Source organism: Doryrhamphus excisus, unplaced genomic scaffold, assembly GCF_037039965.1.
Source record: "Doryrhamphus excisus strain RoL-2023G ecotype Guam unplaced genomic scaffold, RoL_Dexc_Guam_v1.1 HiC_scaffold_24, whole genome shotgun sequence".
Classification (NCBI taxonomy): domain Eukaryota; kingdom Metazoa; phylum Chordata; class Actinopteri; order Syngnathiformes; family Syngnathidae; genus Doryrhamphus; species Doryrhamphus excisus.
The window spans coordinates 2,406,252-2,427,584 of record NW_027621862.1 but is presented as its reverse complement, the minus strand read 5'-3'; the positions used below and the strand labels follow the sequence as shown (position 1 = coordinate 2,427,584).

The 21,333-nt window shown below is 40.4% G+C and overlaps 1 protein-coding gene across 1 annotated transcript; it reads left to right on the top strand.

Annotated features, from left to right (window-relative positions):
- Positions 1–398: 398 nt before the first annotated feature.
- LOC131109989 (uncharacterized) lies at positions 399–17,735 on the top strand. The gene is made up of 20 exons (XM_058062603.2): positions 399–519; positions 589–642; positions 719–799; positions 1,184–1,272; positions 1,463–1,505; positions 1,610–1,701; positions 2,585–4,507; positions 4,575–4,648; positions 6,529–6,631; positions 6,727–6,784; positions 7,992–8,053; positions 8,125–8,219; positions 8,300–8,387; positions 9,350–9,427; positions 9,530–9,570; positions 9,815–9,898; positions 11,321–11,378; positions 13,102–13,175; positions 14,214–14,268; positions 16,738–17,735. Exons 1-20 carry the CDS (start codon positions 446–448, stop codon positions 16,830–16,832), a joined length of 3,321 nt encoding a protein of 1,106 aa, XP_057918586.2. The 5' UTR covers positions 399–445; the 3' UTR covers positions 16,833–17,735.
- The last annotated feature ends 3,598 nt before the right edge of the window (positions 17,736–21,333 follow it).

The following is a 21,333-nucleotide window of genomic DNA, read 5'->3' as shown; positions in this document are numbered from 1 at the left end:
CGTTAGAGGGCGCCCAACAGCAATGTACCCTGCTGTTAAGCGTGTACGACAGAAGAAGACGGAAGTTGCGGGAAAACTGAAGCAAGAGAATCACTTCACGATCACGGAGCTGAAAGAAAACAAGATTAAAAAAATAAAAAATAAGGTAAGTGTAAATGTAACCGTCAGACTACAACATTTTAATAACTTTCAGCGTTTTAGTTGACATGCCGCGCTGTCATTATGTCGGTGTCAAGTTAGAAAACGACTATGTTGTTGTCGTTCAAATCAAGCTAACTTCCTAAATTAATAACATAGGAACTACATTATACAAGTTGCTATTTTGGTGCGTAATGACGACAACAACAACGACATATTTCTAATTCATAGAAATCCTCTCTCTCGGTGACGTATTGCGGAAACTTCGTAACTGTTTGTTGCGTTTTTTATTAGGAAAATCAACATAATGAGCCCCCAGAATATCACCGAGGTCAAAAGGGGAATTGCTGCCCTTTGGGAGACTCTACAGTGCCCCATATGGTAAATATGGTACAGTCCACAGTTTATTAGTAAGTCTGTATTTTATTTACACTTTTCTGTTCTTTTTAGTCTGGATTTATTAACCAAACCGGTTTCTACCAAGTGCGATCATCAGTTTTGCAAGTAAGTATTACTGTTGTATTGCATTTGCACTTGTATTACTTGCAACATTGTTTTATTGCTTTGTTTCCCTCTTTAGATTTTGCATGCTGAAGCTATTAGACAACAGCAAACTAAACGGAGCCAGCTGCCCTGTGTGTAAAGAAAAGATAACAAAAAGGTTGGGTGCATATTCAACAATTTAGGCGATGTTGACACTGCAGGTGAAAAGGTAGTCACTGATGCAGGCAGCCATGAAAAGGCGTGGTTAATTCATAATGTGAATTTGCATATAGAATCGGATCGGTATCGCAGATGCTAAATTATAACAGTATCAGGTTGGAAATCACTAATGCTAACACTGCAACAATGTTTACTTGTGTAAAAACACGGAAATTCAAGATATCACACTTTTGTGTGATAATATGAACAACCACATTTTAAAAAAAAAATCAAATTTAAAGAAAAAATATCCAACTTGTGAATCATACCCTGCAGTGTAAACGTAGCCATAGTGATATTCTCCAGAATCTTGTTTCAAAACATTCTTTTTGGTCAAACATAGGAGCTTGCAGGACAGTCCAGGTTTTCAGAGGCTTGTCACAGGCCTGCAAGACATGATCCACGCTTACGAACGCGACACAGGCACAAACTGTAAGTACAATTATTATTGACCCGAATATAAGACAGCCGGTCTTTCATCACCATTAATTTAAAATTAGCATCAGATTAGTTCGGTACTCAGGTCTGTGTGTATTTTGTTGCAGTATTTTTGTCATGGCAGAAATACCGTCTTTTCTATGACTGTACTGAATGATGTAAATGAGACAATTTTTCCATTCAGACTTTACTGGGTTCATACACATCCAAGACGGCCGCCAACCATCGTGAGTGTGTGTGTGATTGCAAGCAACATCTTAACTCGTTTTAACTCTTAGGGTCAGTATTAACTGTAGTTGATTACTATTGTGATTGTTTTCACTCTAAACAGTCTGACAACTGGTGACATGAACCAACAGCTTGATGACAACATGAAGGATGTTGAGGAAGTTCTTCCAAGTTCTCACTCGTCGACTATAGCAGGTAAAGGCCTGAAAACAAATATGGATATGTATTGGCTTAGTTATTAATTGAATAGGAAATTTCCTTTTTGTGATATTTAGTGCTGTGTTTGACCCAGGAGAGTATTTTCCACACAAAATATCAATATTGTTTTTGTTATTATTTCTTAGTGTAATTAATCATGTGTTAATTACATGTTATAATCAGCTGACATGTTTAGACAGCAAATGAGTGGAGTCTAAGGTAGTAAGCGTATTAACTTATTATTCTGCCAATTTTTTGGGTACAGGGTACACCCTGGACTGGTCGCCTCGACTGGTCGCCATCCAATCACAGGGCACATATAGACAAACAACCATTCACACTCACATTCATACCACTTAATGAGTCTTTTGAGCTTGCATAGTAGTTGGTTAATATTCTGCATCATACATTGGTAGTGTATTGTCTGGTTGATGCGGCACAATACTCTTACTGTAGTACTGTAGCTATATATGCAGTATATGTATTTACATTCCGCCAGCAATTTTTATTCTTTCATTCATTTTCACAAGGGGGTGCTGGAGCCTATCCCAGCTGTCTTCTTCAGGCGAGAGGCGGGGTACACCCTGGACTGGTGGCCAGCCAATCACAGGGCACATATAGACAAACAACCATTCACACAATGGAGTCGCTAATTAACCTAGCATGTTTTTGGAATGTGGGAGGAACCCGGAGAACATGCAAACTCCACACAGAGATGGGTGGAAGGGTGGAATTGAACTCGGGTCTTCTCGGGCCTGCATGCTAACCACTAGACCACCGTGCAGCCTCAATTCTAGTTTTACACATGAATTGAAACTAAAGGGCTAAATTAGCTGCTTACTGAGTCGTTTAATATTTGTTTATGTTCCCCCTTTTTTAGCACTCAATGGATTTGCCAAAGTGATGGGATTTGACGATTCCAGTCATTTGACAACAGAAAGCGAAGTTCAGGACAAGATCCAAACAACGGAATCCTTGGACTCGGTGGAGACAAAAGTCAAAGCATCTGCTCGCAAAACTCGAGGGAAAGGGAGAAAAGACAACTCCATGCCAGTTGATCCACAACCTCAAAGACAATCCTCCAGGCAGAAGCAGAAAAACCATCCGGAACCTGACAAGATCTTCGAGAAGAGGACGAGAAAAAGTGTCGAGAAGGTCAAAGAGTGGCTCATGAAGGTCCCCGCTGAAGGGAGCCTTGAGTTGACGAAATCCGCTGAGGGCGCCCCAGATCTGGATGACTCTGGCAGCTCCACTTCCACGTTGGACGTCGACGTGTTCAACATCAGCGAGCCGAACCCAAAGAAGGAACTACCAGCCAAAGCTCTTGAAGAGCAAGTGTTTGGGGCCACCTACAAACGAGGCAGGAGAGCCAAAGTAGCCTTCTCTGTTCCGGGGAATACCTTCACCGCACCAACGGTACAACCATCGGGAAAACGACAAAGGAAGAAGAACACCCTGACACCGAGCTCTGAGGAGGAACGGGTAAAACATCTGGAAGAAGACCTTCAAACGCTCCAAGATGACATCTGCATGGACTCTTTTGAAGACAACGCTAACAACAAAGCTCCATGTCTCGTGTCCGCTAAGAAGTTGCAGGTCGACTCCGATTTGCAGGCCCAAGCGGAGACGGAAAGATCAGCTCCCAAAAAATCGGACAAGAGGAGAGTTCACTCGGGAAGAGTCAAGCACACGAGAGCCGCAAAACCGCTTCTTCTGGTTTCCGGAGTTCAAAACGAAGAGAGCAAGCCGCCGTCGGAGGCGGTTCAGGTTCATATCGAGAACTACCCCAGCAGCGAGGACCAGGATGTACCTGTTGCAAGGAACACCAGGAAAGGTCAGAAACGTTCCCTATGCTCCCAGATGAGCGTTCCCAAGAAAGGTGCATCTGTGAAAACGCCATTATCGGATTTAATGGACGCGAAACCGAAGAAAAGTAATGGATGCGTTTACGATGAAGAGATCGCCGCCATTGAGAACATGGAGATCGGACAAACGGCGTCTTCCATTAAGGAAGTTCCAGAAACTGTTGAGGATTGTTTAGGTTCCCGTCAGATCCAAAGTACCCCAGCAGAAGAGGAGGACTACAGTGAGGTGGACACGGAGCAACTTCTCAAGAGCTTCAAAGCCACCAAAAGGAAGTCGTTCAATCTCAGGCGTCCAAATGGAAAAAGGAGCCGCAGTGTGGACACCCTCACTAATCCGACTTGTAACGATTTTATTCCGCGGATGGAGTCTCCAACGCAAGGATCATATCACAAAGGTGTCGGTGCTCTCCTCAGGAGTAGCGTCAGCAGCGCCTTGAGTCCCAACAAGGTGGCAAAACGTGGAACGGAAAGCCCTCATGTGTCCGTCGTTCCTCATGTAGCAGATTCCGGAATCCGCTTTCATGCTATGGAACGCGAGGAGATTCCCGAGAGTCTGCTTGAGTCTTCCGCAAAAGACGCGTTAGACCTGTCCCAACATCTCTTGAATGCCGAGTCCTCTTTGACTCCCGATGGTCTCGCAGCACCGCTCCATGAATCCAAGACCAGTCGGAGTGAAGAGCTCAGCATGGAGTCGGTCATCCGGAGCAACCCTCGGAAAAGCAGCAGCAGCAGGAGGAGGCGGACTCCGAGGCTCCAGTCGTCATCGGAGTGCGGCTCATCGAGCAAATCCAACGAGGAGTTAGCGACTTTGACTCCTCGAGGCGACTGCATCCAGGAAGCTGCTGATTGCATCGCAGCCTGTCCTCCCGCGTGTCCGAGTCCCGACTGCATTAGTGCCAGCCAAGGGTCCGTCGACTTGTTTGGATCGTCGGATGAATGTAAGCTTCCGATGATTTATATTTATATATATTATAAGAATCATAAAGTTATTTTTATTATTTGCAGGTGATGGGCCGGTCAATGGAGGGAGTGGGTCTGTGGAATCGTCACAGTTCACAAGCCAAGTTCTAGTTACCCAGGTATGCATGTTTTTGTATGCTATATCATTTTTGCATTATATTTTGTTTATTAAACATTTCATTTTTGGTGTTTTATAATTGTTTAGAAATTATTTTTTTTAGCTGTGTTCAGTTTTACAAATATCTTAATTGTATACTTTATACTTTATTGTATAACAATTATCTTAAAAGGGACCCATAATGCAAATTTAGCGGCCCTTTGTATTGAGTTGTGGGCTCCTGTAGAGCAGCAACACACAATAACCCGCACAGAAAACAAAAGATCTTCCAGAATCTGCACCTATTCCAGCTGCATTTCCTTAGATTTACAAAAAAGGTAACGCCCATTCCTTAGGAATATATTTATCTCAACTAACAACAGAAAAAACTAACTTACATATGTGGCAAAAAGAAATAAAACAAAAAACAAAAAAAACTTAAATTATATTAGAAAGCAGGAAGTGAACAAATGTAACAAGTACCAGATGGAGGGGTAGGATTTAATAAGCTTTGCTTCTTCCTACTCCTTTTGGACATGTGGAACTGGGAACTGATTATGGGATGCACTCAATTGTAATCTGATGCATGTTCAAATGAAATAAAACCATTATCATGGACTGGTGGCCAGCCAATCACAGGGCACATATAGACAAACAACCATTCACACTCTCATTCATACCTATGGACAATTTGGAGTCGCTAATTAACCTAGCATGTTTTTGGAATGTGGGAGGAAACCGGAGTACCCGGAGAAAACCCACGCATGCACGGGGAGAACATGCAAACTCCACACAAGAGATGGCCGAGGGTGGAATTGAACCCTGGTTTCCTAGCTGTGAGGTCTGCGCGCTAACCACTAACCCCCCCCATTAACGATTACATGTAATAATACACTTAATTAGCGACTCCAAATTGTCCATAGGTATGAATGTGAGTGTGAATGGTTGTTTGTCTATATATGCCCTGTGATTGGCTGGCCACCAGTCCAGGGTGTACCCCACCTCTCACCCTAAGACAGCTGGGATAGGCTCCAGCACCCCCACGACCCTTGTGAGGATAAGCGGCATAGAAAACGGATGGGATGAATGTTTGTTTTAAGGGTTTTTGGGGGGTATTTTATAAATATTTTAAGAAAGGTATTAAATTAAAAAATAAAAAAAAATTGTAAAAAATTATTAAATATTAGTGTGGCATTGGTTGAAATTGTGCTTATAAATAAATAAAAATACAAAATAAAAATAATAAAAATAAAGCGCATCATTACATTAAGTTCAAAGGTGCATTAAAATACTATGACTTTTTAAGAGTGTATAAAATATTGTCTTTTAATATATCCTTCAATAATATTCAATATACTGTAATCTTGTTTAATTTGAGAATTATTGTCCTTTCATGCTTCAAACTGCCAACAAACTGGTTCCATTCAGCATTTATGCAAATGCACGCAATGACCCTCCTTGTCCTGTAGAGGGCAATATGCTGTCAGCTTTTGGATGATGGATGACTTTGCTCAGTTCAAAAAAAAAAAAAAAACCCACTCAGCATCTTTCTAAATTGCATTTTATTTACATTCGGCGAATGGCCGCCTAGGAGATGAAGCTTAGTGTTCTCGCTCATTCATCATAACGCACTACTTATATCTTTATCAAATTTATTTGACGCCTCAGCGGGTTTAGCTCCGTATCGCCACTGCTCATATTTGAGCAATCATAGCACTTGTTTGTGCAAACTAGGGAACATTCTTAATCGTTATTGCGATACTATGATGGGTACACATGTTGGCTGATATGTTTTTATTTTTTCTGTCATTCTGCATGCACTGTAAATATTGTACCAACCATCCCGTCAGCTAAGTTTAGCTTTCACCTCCTCTCTTTAAATCATGTAATTTTTTTTTTCAGCAAAAACTGAAGATGAAGAAGGAGCTGGTGAGGCTGGAGAAGCTGATGGCGCTGGTGTCTGAGGTTTTACAGGAAAAGGAGGCCAACCTGTCTGCGCCCACATGTGTGTAACATACCATACTATTAGCCAAGACTATCAGTGTATTACCTCAATCCTATATACAATGTACTTATGAATTTATACTTTATACTCATAAGGCTCAGATGTGCAACAGCTCATTGTTCAACGTGACCAGGAAGCAAAGCAAGACCACAGGTTGGTGACCATCTTTTAGAAACGTGATAATAATAATAAGTAGTTTCATTATGTTAGTACTTTTTTCTTGTTACACGACTTCTCGTCAAAATTCTTGTAAAATTAATAAATTATTCTAGAAAAATCACCCCTATTTTTTTTTTCAAAATAATACCTTTTTGTGATACCTCCAAATACAGGGGTCTCAAACACGCGGCCCGCGGGCCAAATATGGCCCGCAGGACACTAGTTTGAGGCCCCGTCTTGATATGAAAGTTTAAGAGTGCGGCCCGCGCAAGTTTGATATGGATGCTGTATGGTATCATGTACCCAGAAAAAATTATTACGTTTGATTCATGTTCATGTTAAAGGTTAAATAACTGTTAATAGTTATCCTCCCTATCCGTGTGGAAGTGGTAAGTTTATACCTATGGACAATTTGGAATGTGGGAGGAAACCGGAGTACCTGGAGAAAACCCACGCATGCACGGGGAGAACATTCAAACTCCACACAGAGATGGCCGAGGGTGGAATTGAACTCAGGGCTCCCGAGTTGTGATGCCTGCACGCTAAATTCATTCATTTTCTACCGCTTATACTTACGAGGCTAGTGGTGGGTGCTGGAGCCTATCCCAGCTGTCTTCGGGGCAAGAGGCGGGGTACACCAATCACAGGGCACATATAGACAAACAACCATTCACACTCACATTCATACCTATGGACAATTTAGAGTCGCCAATTAACCTAGCATGTTTTTGGAATATGGGAGGAAACTGGAGTACCCGGAGAAAACCCACGCATGCACGGGGGAGAACATGCAAACTCCACACAGAGATAGCCGCGGGTGGAATTGAACCCTGGTCTCCTAACTGTGAGGTCTGCGCGCTAACCACTAGACCGTGCCACCCCGTCTGTAGTTTAGAACACGGATGGAGTTGATTTCCTGTTGGAATTTGAACTAAAGATGGGACATTGACAGGTGTCATTACGTCGTCAGGTTGTGCAGGGGTGTCAAACGGCAGCTAGTTATGTGGAGATGTTGTCAGGGGGGGATCCCTTATGACTGGAGGCCATCATCTGTGTGGGAATGATCCTCATACATGTTCCCCTGATCTAAATCCAGTACATTCCGGGATGGACGGCAAGGGAAGTCTACAAAAAAAACTTCCAGACAGTGAATGGAGCGACATTCCCAGTGTATTAATTTGATTTTTGTTTTGTTTTGCAGGAAAACTCCTGCAGAAGGTGCACATCATGTCGCGTTACAACATGTCGGCACTGCAGAAACACGTAAGGCTACACTTTTCTCTCTTTTCCGGTTTACAAACCCACACCTAAAAACCTGCTCCTCTCCTCATCAGCCGTGCACGAGGACAAAGAGAACAAGACCCCCGAGAGGGGCTACGGCAAGGCTAAAATGGTGCTGGTCTCGTCTGGATTGGCGGCCGCCGAGCAGGTGTGTGTTCATCCAGTGAGACGGCAATTAGCGCGCCGCTTTAGCTGGCCTGCAACCCATCGCATCGTTGTGTCTCGCAGATGACGGTGAAAAGGTTTGCCAAGAAAGTTGGCGCCCGTGTGGTTTCCCGGGTGACCGCGGAGGTGACTCACATTATAATGTGCACAGGTAGGAATGTGTGTACGCTTTAGGTACACAATACTTTCAATTTTAAATAAATTGTCTTACCGGAGAAATAAAACGAGCTTTCAAACAACGGTACACATTCCTTTGTTTGGTGCAACTTCTGAAGCAAATCTCTCCATTTGAGCCTCCAGCCTCGTTCGTTTTCCTAGTGGCTAATTACCCTTCCCGATAGATTATTTTTAATTTCAGCGCTTGCCGTCTCCAAAGCACCACATTTAATGCCAACGCTTTCACAAAGCCTTTTTAATGGCAGCTGTTTCCCCAGCAACCAAGAAGCGGGAGCGCTTGGCCTCTCGATCCTTTTGCAGGGTTTAAGGTCGGGAAGGAGTGGAAGACGACCTGACTAAAATATTTGGATGCAAGTCTGCATATGGTAATGGTAATGGTAATTAGCATATAATTGGCTATTGCCGACAAAAACACTTGTTTACTTTCAGCATACATATTTTTAACAGTGAACTTATATACATATAACACATATAGTTGGTGGGTAGACAAATTATTTTTTTCAGATTAAAATTATTAGAGCCCTGTAGACATGACAAAACACGACTATAGTCACATTTATACTCTTTTTATTTACAACATATTGCGCAACTGCAGGGTCTTGAGACACATGCTAACTCTCAAACTAGAGAGCTAGCGACCTAAACGGTAGCCTTCAAGTTATTTCCTTTCAACTTAAATAGCCAAAAACTTACCACTTCCACGCGGATAGGGAGGATAACTATTAACAGTTATTTAACCTTTAACATGAACATGAACATGAATCAAACGTAATAATTTTTTCTGGGTACATGATACCATACAGCATCCATATCAAACATTAAACTTTCATATCAAGGCGGGGGCCTCAAACTAGTGTCCTGCGGGCCACATTTGGCCCGCGTGTTTGAGATTTAGAACAAATTACAAAATAAATTTCTACCTTTCCCCACCACCAGATGAACAAATGGTATGCGAGCGGACACTCAAGTACTTCCTTGGAATTGCCGGCAGGAAGTGGGTGGTGAGCTTCCATTGTAAGCATTACTCTACTACTACTTGTTGTGATTTATGTGGTATCACGTCTAAACGAAAATAAATGTCCACTCTTACTAACTTTGCTCATTTCTTCCCTGCAGGGATTTCGGAGTGCTTCAAGCAAAAGAAAGTCTTGGACGAGGTACGCTTGTACTATTCTAATTCCGCTCCTTGCTTCTTACATCCGTGGATATCTTCGTGCCAAATTAAGGCAGCAGGACTACACCTTATGAATTATTTGCTTGTACATTCCCGTCATCTGGTTTGTTGTGGTGTAGTAAATCCAGAGCATCACACAGAAGTCTTTTTTTTTTTCCCTGATAAGTTTTTTTTTATTCAATCAATATCATTTTTCAATTGATTCAGTTTGGTGCGTTTTTTTGCAGAGTGACTTTGAAGTGAGAGGCGACGTGGTGAACGGGCCCCGCCACCTCGGCCCCATGAGAGCTCGCACCACCGACGATGAAAACGTGAGTCATGCATTTGTATGAATTCATGTTAACGTCACACTGGGAACGATCAGGAAAAAGGTGCTTAGATTAATACTCAAAACGTAACTTGATGCATTCACATAGTATCAGTATTTTAAACCAAATATGATGTGAAAGAAATACTGAATAGCAGTCTATCTGTACTGTGTAGGAAAAAGTGAGCGCACACACACACAATGGTGCGTTCAAGGACCGTCAAACAATTTAAAACAGTTAATTTAAAACAGACTGTTTTGGAAAGCCAAGGAAATACAGCTGGAATAGGTACAGATTCTGGAAGATTTGGAAAGCTTTCCGTGCAGGTTATTGTGTGTAGCTGCTCTATAGGAGTCCACAACTCAATACAAAGGGCAGAATAATGAGCATAATAGGTCCCATTTTAAAATGTAAGGCAGTAGATGCATTTGATTTCTTCTTAGCTAATCGTGAAAGAAAAGTCATTCATTCATTTCATTCATTCATTCATTTTCTACCGCTTTTTCCGCCGTGCCGCCCAAGAAAAGTCATAATAGCGATATTTATTTATTATTATTTTTTTTTTAATAGCGATATTTAAATTTATGTCTTATACGGACACTTCATTATCATAAATATGATGACAGTTAATACAAAATGTTATATATATATATATATATATATATATATATATATAAGTATGATAGTGCCTTCAAAGGTTATAGTTTGCAGATCTCATGTAGCTAAATAGAGTGAGCAAAATAAAATATTATATACATATTATATTAATATATAATTAATTAAGCAATTTTTCTTTGGCGTGGCAGCCAGTATTGCTGATTTCCATCCATACCGTGCATGAATGCACCATGCCCGACTGCAAAAATTCATCAATTTCAAACAGCAGCTGCTCTCCACTAGCAAGAAATATATATTTTTTTTTCATAAGAAGCTCCCATAACTGAATTCAGGAACCATTTAAGGTTCCGTTCCAGTGTTTTTGTGGGATCATAACAAACTACCATTGCAATGTTGAGGCTCAGGGTATCAGTCATTTTGTATATGAATGAATGCCGCCCACTTGTGTGCCACTCCAATACACCCCGAAGGACATTAGTGTTGTCTAAATTAAAAATCTGCACCCGAAACACTTTTTTCATCACGCATAGCACCTCTGGCTAATGATCATTATGGATGCACTGAGAAATAAATTGTTTTCCATCATATTTCCCTTCCACGCTGCTAACCGTACCAGGCTGGGACTTATGTGACATGGCCGCCATTGCTCAAGAAATCCATTTACTATTCATGTCTTCCAGCCAGTGTGTGTTGTGACCCTGAATGAACAAAAGTACTCATCCTTGTATCTGGATAGGTTGTTTTTCATTTTGTATGATAATAGCCATTGCTCCTATTGTTCATATGACCAACCTTTTGTCTCCTCAGCTACTCATGAGGGGCTATGAAATCTGCTTTCAAGGACCCTTCACAGACATGACCACAGGTGAACTCAAAGGACACACTATTAATGTCTGCACTAGCCTCCGCAATTAGGCTGTTTTCACACTTCAACACATACAGTATGTTGCGCTACATAGTTATATTGAATTATAGTTTATGCTATGCATGGTTGGTAAGCAAGCATTTATGTTCTTCCTCATTTCCTTCATAAAATGCCTTCATAAATTCCTCTAAAATGCACTTTGGACATGTTCCAAAAGAGCGGCACGGTGGTCTTGTGGTTAGCGCACAGACCAGGGTTCAATTCCACCCTCGGCCATCTCATGTGTGGGTTTTCTCCGGGTACTCCGGTTTCCTCCCACATTCCCAAAAACATGCTCGGTTAATTAGCGACTCCAAATTGTCCATAGGTATGAATGTGAGTGTGAATGGTTGTTTGTCTATATGTGCCCTGTGATTGGCTGGCCACCAGTCCAGGGTGTACCCCGCCTCTCGCCCGAAGACAGCTGGGATAGGCTCCAGCACCCCCCGCGACCCTCGTGAGGAAAAAGCGGTAGAAAATGAATGAATGAATGAATGTATTGCAATATGTGATTTGACTAATAATAGGCTATAGTCAACCACAAGACAGCGATCAATTAATCAATTTATGAATTTTTGAAACTTAATGACTGTATTACGGACTGAGTGGTGCAGGCCACACAGCTAGGAGACCCGAGTTTGATTCCACCCTCGGCCAATGAATGAATGTTCCAAAAGATAACAGGGGACTCTGAAAAACAAATACATTTGCTTGCTTTGACCTAAATAAGAAAATATAAATAGAAAAATATATGATGGAATAAATGTAAAAAATAGAAATAAAAATGTCTTAAAAATGCAAAATTTTAAATTAACTTGGCGCTAAAAATAATTAAATAAATAAATAATTGCTTCAGTAAAAGTGTAAACAATTTAATACAAATAAAAATGGCTTCAGTAAAACTGTAAACAATGTCATACAAATAAAAAATGGCTTCAATAAAAGTGTAAACAATGTCATACAAATAAAAAATGGCTTCAATAAAAGTGTAAAAAATACAAATTAAAGATCACTTAAATGTAAAAAAAATACTTAAAATAATTGCAAATAAAAATTTTATTTAAATGTGTACAAAATAAATGGTAAATGGGGGATACTGGGGGTCCAGTATCTTACCCGAGGATACTTCGACATGATCACAGGAGCACGGCGGATCGAACCCGCAACCTTCAGGTTGAGAGACGACCACTCCATCACTTGAACCATAAAAGTGACTTCTTATAAAGTCAATAAAATGACTTTATATAAATATATAGTGATGGTGTTGTCACGTCTGTCACCTAGTGCTGTTTTCGGAATCGTAAATGACCCTCAGCAGCCATGTTGTCGGCGTCGTCACGTATGCCCGCCATCAAAAAGGAGCTCACGCTGACTTTTGACTGGCATAACAAACAGCTTGAAACCTGCGGCTGTTATATTATTTCTTTTTAACCCTCCCGGCATTCAGGAGTATGAGGAGAATGACGAGTGGGCGGACTGAATATTTTAGAGACACTTTTTCTATTGTTGTCGCTTTGAAAAAAAAATGGAGTTCTAGACGTCACTGCATTTTATAGCACAGAACCCAAGTGTGCCCCCTGGTGGCTGTGAGTTGTCAAGTGCATTGACGGAGAAACTGGGGTGCTTTTTTTTAAAGTTGCGTTCACTTCCATGTGTGCTAATAATAATGATGTGTGTTCCACAGATGAATTAGAGTGGATGGTGCAACTCTGTGGAGCAACCGTGGTCAAAGATCCTCTTGTGCTCGACAGTAAACGGGTAAGACTGCCATTCCGAAAATGATCATTATTATCGCCGCTCCATTCGATACGCACAAGAGCTGTTTATTAGCCGATTTAGCAAGTATTTAGCATGTTCTTGCCCGAAGACAGCTGGGATAGGCTCCAGCACCCGCGCAACTTTTGTGAGGATAAGCGGTAGAAAATGAATGAATGAAAAGTAACGTGCCTAAAACTGGTTGCTAGCTACTGCATTTAAACCAGGGTTCTCAAACATGCGGGCCACATTTGGCCCGCAGGACACTAGTTTGAGGCCCTTGCCTTGAGCGCGGCCCGCGCAAGTTTGATATGGATGCTGTATGGTATCATGTACCCAGAAAAAATTATTACGTTTGATTCATGTTCATGTTAAAGGTTAAATAACTGTTAATAGTTATCCTCCCTATCCGTGTGGAAGTGGTAAGTTTTTGGCTATTTATGTTTAAAGGAAATAACTTGAAGGCCACCGTTTAGGTCGCTAGCGCTCTAGTTTGCGAGTTAGCATGTGTCTCAAGACCCTGCAGTTGCGCAATATGTTGTAAATAAAAAGAGTATAAATGTGACTATAGTCGTGTTTTGTCATGTCTACAGGGCTCTAATAATGCTTTGTTCATTTTAATCTGAAAAAAATAATTTGTCTACCCACCAACTATATGTGGTTTCTTAATTTTTTATTATTTGCCGTTTTATTATTATTATTATTATATTTATTTATTACTGATTGATTTTCTTTATTCTTGATTTGTTTATTTATTTTTCATTTTATTTTGTGCAGAAAAATAAAAAGTAAGATATTTGAGTACAGTGGAATGTTTTATCAGAGCTTTTATTGTAGAAAATTGGAACCAAAGCGAAGTTTTTTAAATTTTTTTTTTAATAAAGAGACCCCTGATTTAAACAATAATGGCTATTTTCAGCTGAACGCAGCTGTACACTGACTACTCTAAAGCATATCCATTTGTATCTATTGTGCCTTGAGAAGATGAAATGTGTTGAGTGTACTTGTGGCTCATTTAACCCGTATAATTTGGTCACACAGGAGTCCAATCAGCTGGTCATCGTTCAGCATGGATCGGCACAGTTCTCGTACAGCAGTAAGTCTCATCACACACACACACACACACACACACACACACACTTTCCCATGCAAAGTTCATAAAGAATATCTTAAGACTGACAGCAACAACAGCAGAGTTGAGCCCGTTACATAATTCATGCACACATCCACCAGGGGAGTTGCGGTAGCAAGGTGTGTTTTGCTTTTGTAATTGTTTTCATACTGTGTCTGTCAGCTTTGCACGGATATCAAACAACGGCAAAATGCATCAGATTAGAAGTTAAGATATTATTAAGAGGCTACAAAAGGCTTATACTAACCTAGAGTGGTCTGTGTTTTGTTTTTTTTTAACGTCTATTTTATTTGTCATACATCATCTACAAGCTTTAACACTTCACAAGCAGTCGGTGTTCCTGCAAGTGTGAAACTCCGAGATAGTGACAGACGGGAAAGGTGGTAGCCGCCGCCCCGTCCTTAAATGAAAGATGGCTCCTACAGACAAGAACAAGTGTGAAGGATTTCGGACAGAAAAGAAATGGCCGAGAGGGCATGTCAAAATGGCGCTAGGCTAGGAGGGGCGGGAGAATTTGTTACACCCGAGTCGTGAAAAGGCTGCCAGAACTCGCTTCTAGACACAAAATGGCTTCAGAGGCGGTGGTGGTCGCAGTACGCCAGTTCATTAGGTACACCCACAATGATTATTATTGACTTAAATAAGAATATATAAATAGAAAACTACATGATGGAATAAATATAAAAAAAATAGAAATAAAAATGTCTAAAAAATGCAATTAAATACAATATAACATTTAAAATTAACTTGGTGTTAAAAAAGGATTCAATAAGTAAATAATTGCTTCAGTAAAAGTGTAAACAATGTCGTACAAATAAAAAATGGCTTCAATAAAAGTGTAAAAAAATACAAATAAAAAATCACTTAAATGTAAAAAAAATACTTAAAATAATTGCAAATAAATTCAATAAAAGTGTAAAAAAATACAAATAAAAAATCACTTAAATGTAAAAAAAAATACTTAAAATAATTGCAAATAAAAATGAAATCAAAAGTGTACAAAATAAATGGTAAATGGTCTTTCTGGGGCATACACATAATTACACCCACAATTATTATTATTGACTTAAATAAGAATATATAAATAGAAAACTACATGATGGAATAAATATAAAAAAACAGAAATAAAAATGTCTTAAAAATGCAATTAAATGCAATACAACATTTTAAATTAACTTGGTGTTAAAAATAATTAAATAAATAATTGCTTCAATAAAAGTGTAAACAATGTCAAACAAATAAAAAATGGCTTCAGTGAAGGTGTAAACGATGTCATACAAATGAAAAAATGGCTTCAATAAAAGTGTAAAAAATACAAATTAAAAATCACTTTTATGGAAAAAAACTTAAAATAATTGCAAATAAAAATGAATTTAAATGTGTACAAAATAAATGGTAAATGGTCTTCCTGGGGGATACACATAATTACACCCAGAATGATTATTATTGACTTAAATAAGAATATATAAATAGAAAACTACATGATGGAATAAATGTAAAAAATAGAAATAAAAATTTCTTGAAAATGCAAAATTTTAAATTAACCTGGTGTTAAAAATAATTAAATAAATAATTGCTTCAGTAAAAGTGTAAACAATGTCATACAAATAAAAAAATGGCTTCAATAAAAGTGTAAAAAATACAAATTAAAAATCATTTAAAAGTAAAAAAAAATACTTAAAATAATTGCAAATAAAAATGAATTTAAATGTGTACAAAAATAAATGGTAAATGGTCTTTCTCCCACAATGATTATTATGACTCCCAAAGCGGTGTGAGGTTGACGATGTTTATTATCATGCTTGCCGTCAGCAGTAATAAACCGTTTCAGGCAGACTCGTATTACGCAGCTGTGCCTAATGTTAGGGCCGCTGAGTGTAAATATGCGGTGCTTTATTAATCCCGTGAGAGCCAAGAGTAAGGCTAATTTGCACTGCTGCATCTTTAATGCCGCTACTTCCCTTTTTCCGCATCCCTAAGCACTCAGTCAAGGGTCCAGGTAATCAGTTGTCCATAACCTTCTTACATTACATCCCATTATTCTCCCTTCTTCGTCCAAACATGTAGTATTACCTACTGAAATATTATGGTAAGAAAACTTCTTGATACAGTAAAATTGTTAAATTAAAAGAAAAAAAATAAAACAATTCACATTAAGCTTACAATACTAGTGTGGATTATTTACGGATTTAAAAAAATGTTGGACTAAAATATGTAGTAAATAAATTACATGTGTTTAAAAAAAAAAATTATATCATGAGGTTGAAATGTCATATTTCAGCACAACACTTGAGCATGGCTTTAGTTGACTCTCACCTAAAATCAACCGGGATAGGCTCCAGCTCACCTTCAACCAAGGTGACTGGATCAAGTGGTATAAAATGAATGCTCAATGATGGATCTAATGACACAGCCTTGTTATCCACTACACAGGTCTTGCTAAACAGGCCACAGTTGTGACTCGTGGTTGGTTGTTGGACACGGTGGCCACCTACACGCTACAGGGTTACACAAACTACCAAACGTGAGCTAAAGACATCTTTTGGTTTCATTTCCTAAATCGCTAATATGTACAAATGTAGATAAATCAAAGTACAACCATGTACATAGTTAACCAAGTGTCACTAATCATACTTAAAAAAAAATGTTATTTAATTTCTTCTGTCAACTTAATAAATATCTCGACTGGCATTCAAAGGTTTGCACCCCTCTTCTGTCTCTTTGTGTCCAAAGAAGTCCAAATGTATCAGAAAATACCGTAATTTCCGGACTATCAAATGCGCACCTGAATGTAAGACGTACCCACTAAAAAAAAAAAAAAAAAAAAAAAAAAAAAATTCTACATACAGTATGAGCTAGGAGACCCGAGTTCAATTCCACCCTCGGCCATCTTTCCTCCCACATTCCAAAAACATGCTAGGTTAATTAGCGACTCCAAATTGTCCATAGGTATAAATGTGAGTGTGAATGGTTGTTTGTCTATATGTGCCCTGTGATTGGCTGGCCACCAGTCCAGGGTGTACCCCGCCTCTCGCCTGAAGAAGACAGCTGGGATAGGCTCTAGCACCCCAGCGACACTCATAAAAATGAATGAATAAAAATGGCTGCTGGAATGTAAATACATATACTGCATATATAGCTACTGTACTACAGTAAGAGTATTGTGCCATATCAACCAGACAATACACTACCAATGTATGATGCAGAATATTAACCAACTACTATGCGAGCTATGCTAGCAAGTCTTACGCTATAGCTTTCCAGTCATATCAATGCATAAGCTATTAGTAGTCATTGTTTTTTTTATGCTTTAAAAAACAGCTGGCTGCAAAAATGTGACGGGAATGTCAACTTGTCTCCTCGGAGGCTTTTTTTAATTTTTTTTTTAAATGCCAGATGTGTTGGTTGCCAGACATGCCAGATTGCTTTCTTTCTTCCAGTCAGCTACTTTCACCCCCACCCCCCATCCATTCTGTTCAATAGCATTCCTGTCAATATAAGCTAGCTGAATAGTGCTCAGTGTTTTCACTGTGTGAATAGAGAAGCACTGTTATGCCAGTCTGGTAGATTGTACTGAGTTTGTTTGGAATGCTAGCATAATTAGTCGGTTACAATCTCGGCTGCGTGTGTGAAAGTGTCTTTGTCAGTGAGCTAATAGCTAATAAATAGCGACTCGTAATCACTTTCAGCCGATTGCAGCTACTTAAAATGATCAACCATAGTATCAAATGATATGTTAATTAGCTAAATGCACTGAATATATATATATTTGCATTTCACATGCATGTATTATTGATAGCGTTACTAATTAAAGTTCCGTCTTTTAATTTGGTAGTCTTGTTTCACATAGAAATTCCCCAAAATACTCTTAATTGTGCATGTGGGATTTGTTTTTTTCCTTTTTGTTATGTTTTGTTTTGTTATTATGTCCGCTTGGCATGTTGCCAGCGAGCCACTATGTGCCAATCACATGATCTTTGCCACCAACTGCCGCCAGCCCAGAGTACTCCTAGCATCATTGGCACAACTTGGCTCGTGCCATTACATTCCAGTGGATTCCAATAGGCTGATTTTTTGCGATATTTGGTTCCACTCGGTGGACACTTTGCGCCGATTGCTTGATGAAGTGATGCAACAAAAATTTTAAACATTTTGGAATTTTCTTGCCGCCAAACTCAATTGTTACGGGCCATCATGAGCCAGTTGGGAGGCACATGGAGCCACTGGATGCCACTAGGCACCTTATTGATGACACTAGGCGCCACAGCAAATTGCATTGGCGTGAAATGGCACAGACTGGCGTCGGCCCAGTGGAATTCTAGCATCATTGGCGCAACTTGGCTCGTGCCAGTAGATTCCAATAGGCAGATTTTTTGCGATATTTGGTTCCACTCGGTGGACACTTTGCGCCGATTGCTTGATGAAGTGATGCGATGAAAATGTTAAACATTTTTTAATTTTCTTACCATCAAACTCAATTGTTACGGGCCATCAAAAGCCAGTTGGGAGACACTTGGAGCCACTGGATTCCACTAGGCACCTTATTGGCGACACTAGGCGCCACAGCAAATTGCATTGACGCGAAATGGCACCGACTGTTGCCGGCCCAGTCGACTCTTGGCTTCACGGCACATCCAACAGATTTGTACTGTACTACACACTTAGCTGCAGAGCTCCGTTTTCTCGCTGCCCTCAGTCTCCCATTGGATCACACTCTCTCACATCCCCCAAAGTAAATACAGTAAATACAAAAGACCCTAATTGTACCCATTTTCCAGCATCATTGTTACTTATGCAGCATAGAAACTTGCAGCCGCCCTGCATATATATTTAATTTGTGCAATTTTACACTGTTTAAATGTGCTCTTGCATCTTTGATGACTCACTTCCTTCCCCTTAAGTGACATAACAACCATTATTCTTCCCCGGCTTGGTGGCTTGATGCTTGCTAGTTGCCGGCCCTGCTTTATTCCCTGCTTTTTTCTGAGGTTAAATCCCGACCGGAACCATAATAGAGCAGCACTGTCAAGCGATAATTTTGAGACCTTGTTCATTCTGTTTGTACAGATAAAGATTATACCGACTTGTAGGATTTGCATAATGTAATTGCTATAATTAGCCAACACAAGTGAGCCTTAATAGTCACTTTATCACAAGACAAAACGTGAGAAGCATTTCACGTGTAACCTTCAAGGGATCTGGTCTAGCATTCATTCATTCATTCATTTTCTACCGCTTTTTCCTCACGAGGGCCGCAGGAGGTGCTGGAGCCTATCCCAGCAATCACAGGGCACATATAGACAAACAACCATTCACACTCACATTCATACCTATGGACAATTTGGAGTCGCTAATTAACCTAGCATGTTTTTGGTATGTGGGAGGAAACCGGAGAACCCGGAGAAAACCCGGCCAGAGATGGCCGAGGGTGGAATCGAACTCGGGTCTCCTAGCTGTGTGGCCTGCACGCTAACCACTCAGTCCATAATACAGTCATTAAGTTTCAAAAATTCATAAATTAATTAATTGATCGCTGTCTTGTGGTTGACTATAGCCTATTATTAGTCAAATCAAATACTGCAATACATTCATTCATTTTCTACCACTTATCCTCACAAGGGTTGCAGGGGTTGCTGGAGCCTATCCCAGCTGTCACCCTGGACTGGTGGCCAGCCAATCACAGGGCACATATAGACAAACAACCATTCACACTCACATTCATACCTATGGACAATTTGGAGTCGCCAATTAACCTAGCATGTTTTTGGAATGTGGGAGGAAACCGGAGTACCCGGAGAAAACCCACACGTGCACAGAAAGAACATGCAAACTCTACACAGAGATGGCCGAGGGTGGAATTGAACCCTGCTCTCCTAGCTGTGAGGTCTGCGCGCTAACCACTCGACCACTGTGCTGCCTCTGTGGTCTAGCTTGTTATATCAGTTGCGGTTGTTTCTATCAACTAACCTAACATGTTTAAAGAAAGTATTTGCCGTGTATTACTTATACAGTATTACTTACTGTTATTAAGTCTTGAGACGATGTGAAGGCATGTCAGACTGTTTTGCAAATAGAAGTCCTACAAGCTGGGGGGCGAAAAAAAGCCTGCAACATGACACATTTCACATTCTCTGTGCTATCAACAAACATTCCTTTGACACTTGAACCCGTATTTGCATTTACGGTATTATGAAATATCATACGGTAGAGAACACAGTTGTTTTAGCGTTCCAACATGGTAGTTTTTCCATAGAGTACTGTATCTCTCCATGACCGGAGGCGGCTTGTTCTGGTCTCGCCCTCGGCATCTGGTGTGACCTCGCACTCCCTGCATGGCAGCGTTGCGAAATGTCACTTTGCCAATTGCTCAAAGAGGCAGCGAGGACCTCCCGGAGGGGGGGGGGGTAGGGGGGGCGTTTGCAGAGTCACAGTTAAAGGTCACACAACCAGACTCATGAATAATGGCCACTGAATTTGTGTTTGTTTACGATTGTGCAGAATATGCAGTGTTTATGGGGGGTTATTATTATCTCAACACCATGGATGGGCTTAATCGGTTATACTGTAATTGTGTTGTTGAGTAGTTGTTTATTGAAAAACTGGAGGCGAAATCGAGTGCGTTAATTGGCTGCCACCTGCTGAGGCGCTGTTCGTTCAGTCGCCACTGGTTTGTTGTCTAAAGAAGCATAATTTGTTGTTGGCTGTAGGAGGTTGCACTGCACCCACGACATCCTCTTAAAAATAAACCTGAGATCCTCTAGATATTTTGTGCCGGCAGTCGAGTGGTTAGCACGCAAACCTCACAGCTAGGACGACCAAGGTTCGATTCCACCCTCTGCCATGTCTGTGTGGAGTTTGCGTGGGTTTTCTCCGGGTACTCCGGTTTCCTCCCACATTCCAAAAACATGCTAGGTTAATTAGCGACTCCAAATTGTCCATAGGTATGAATGTGAGTGTGAATGGTTGTTTGTCTATATGTGCCCTGTGATTGGCTGGCCACCAGTCCAGGGTGTACCCCGCCTCTCACCT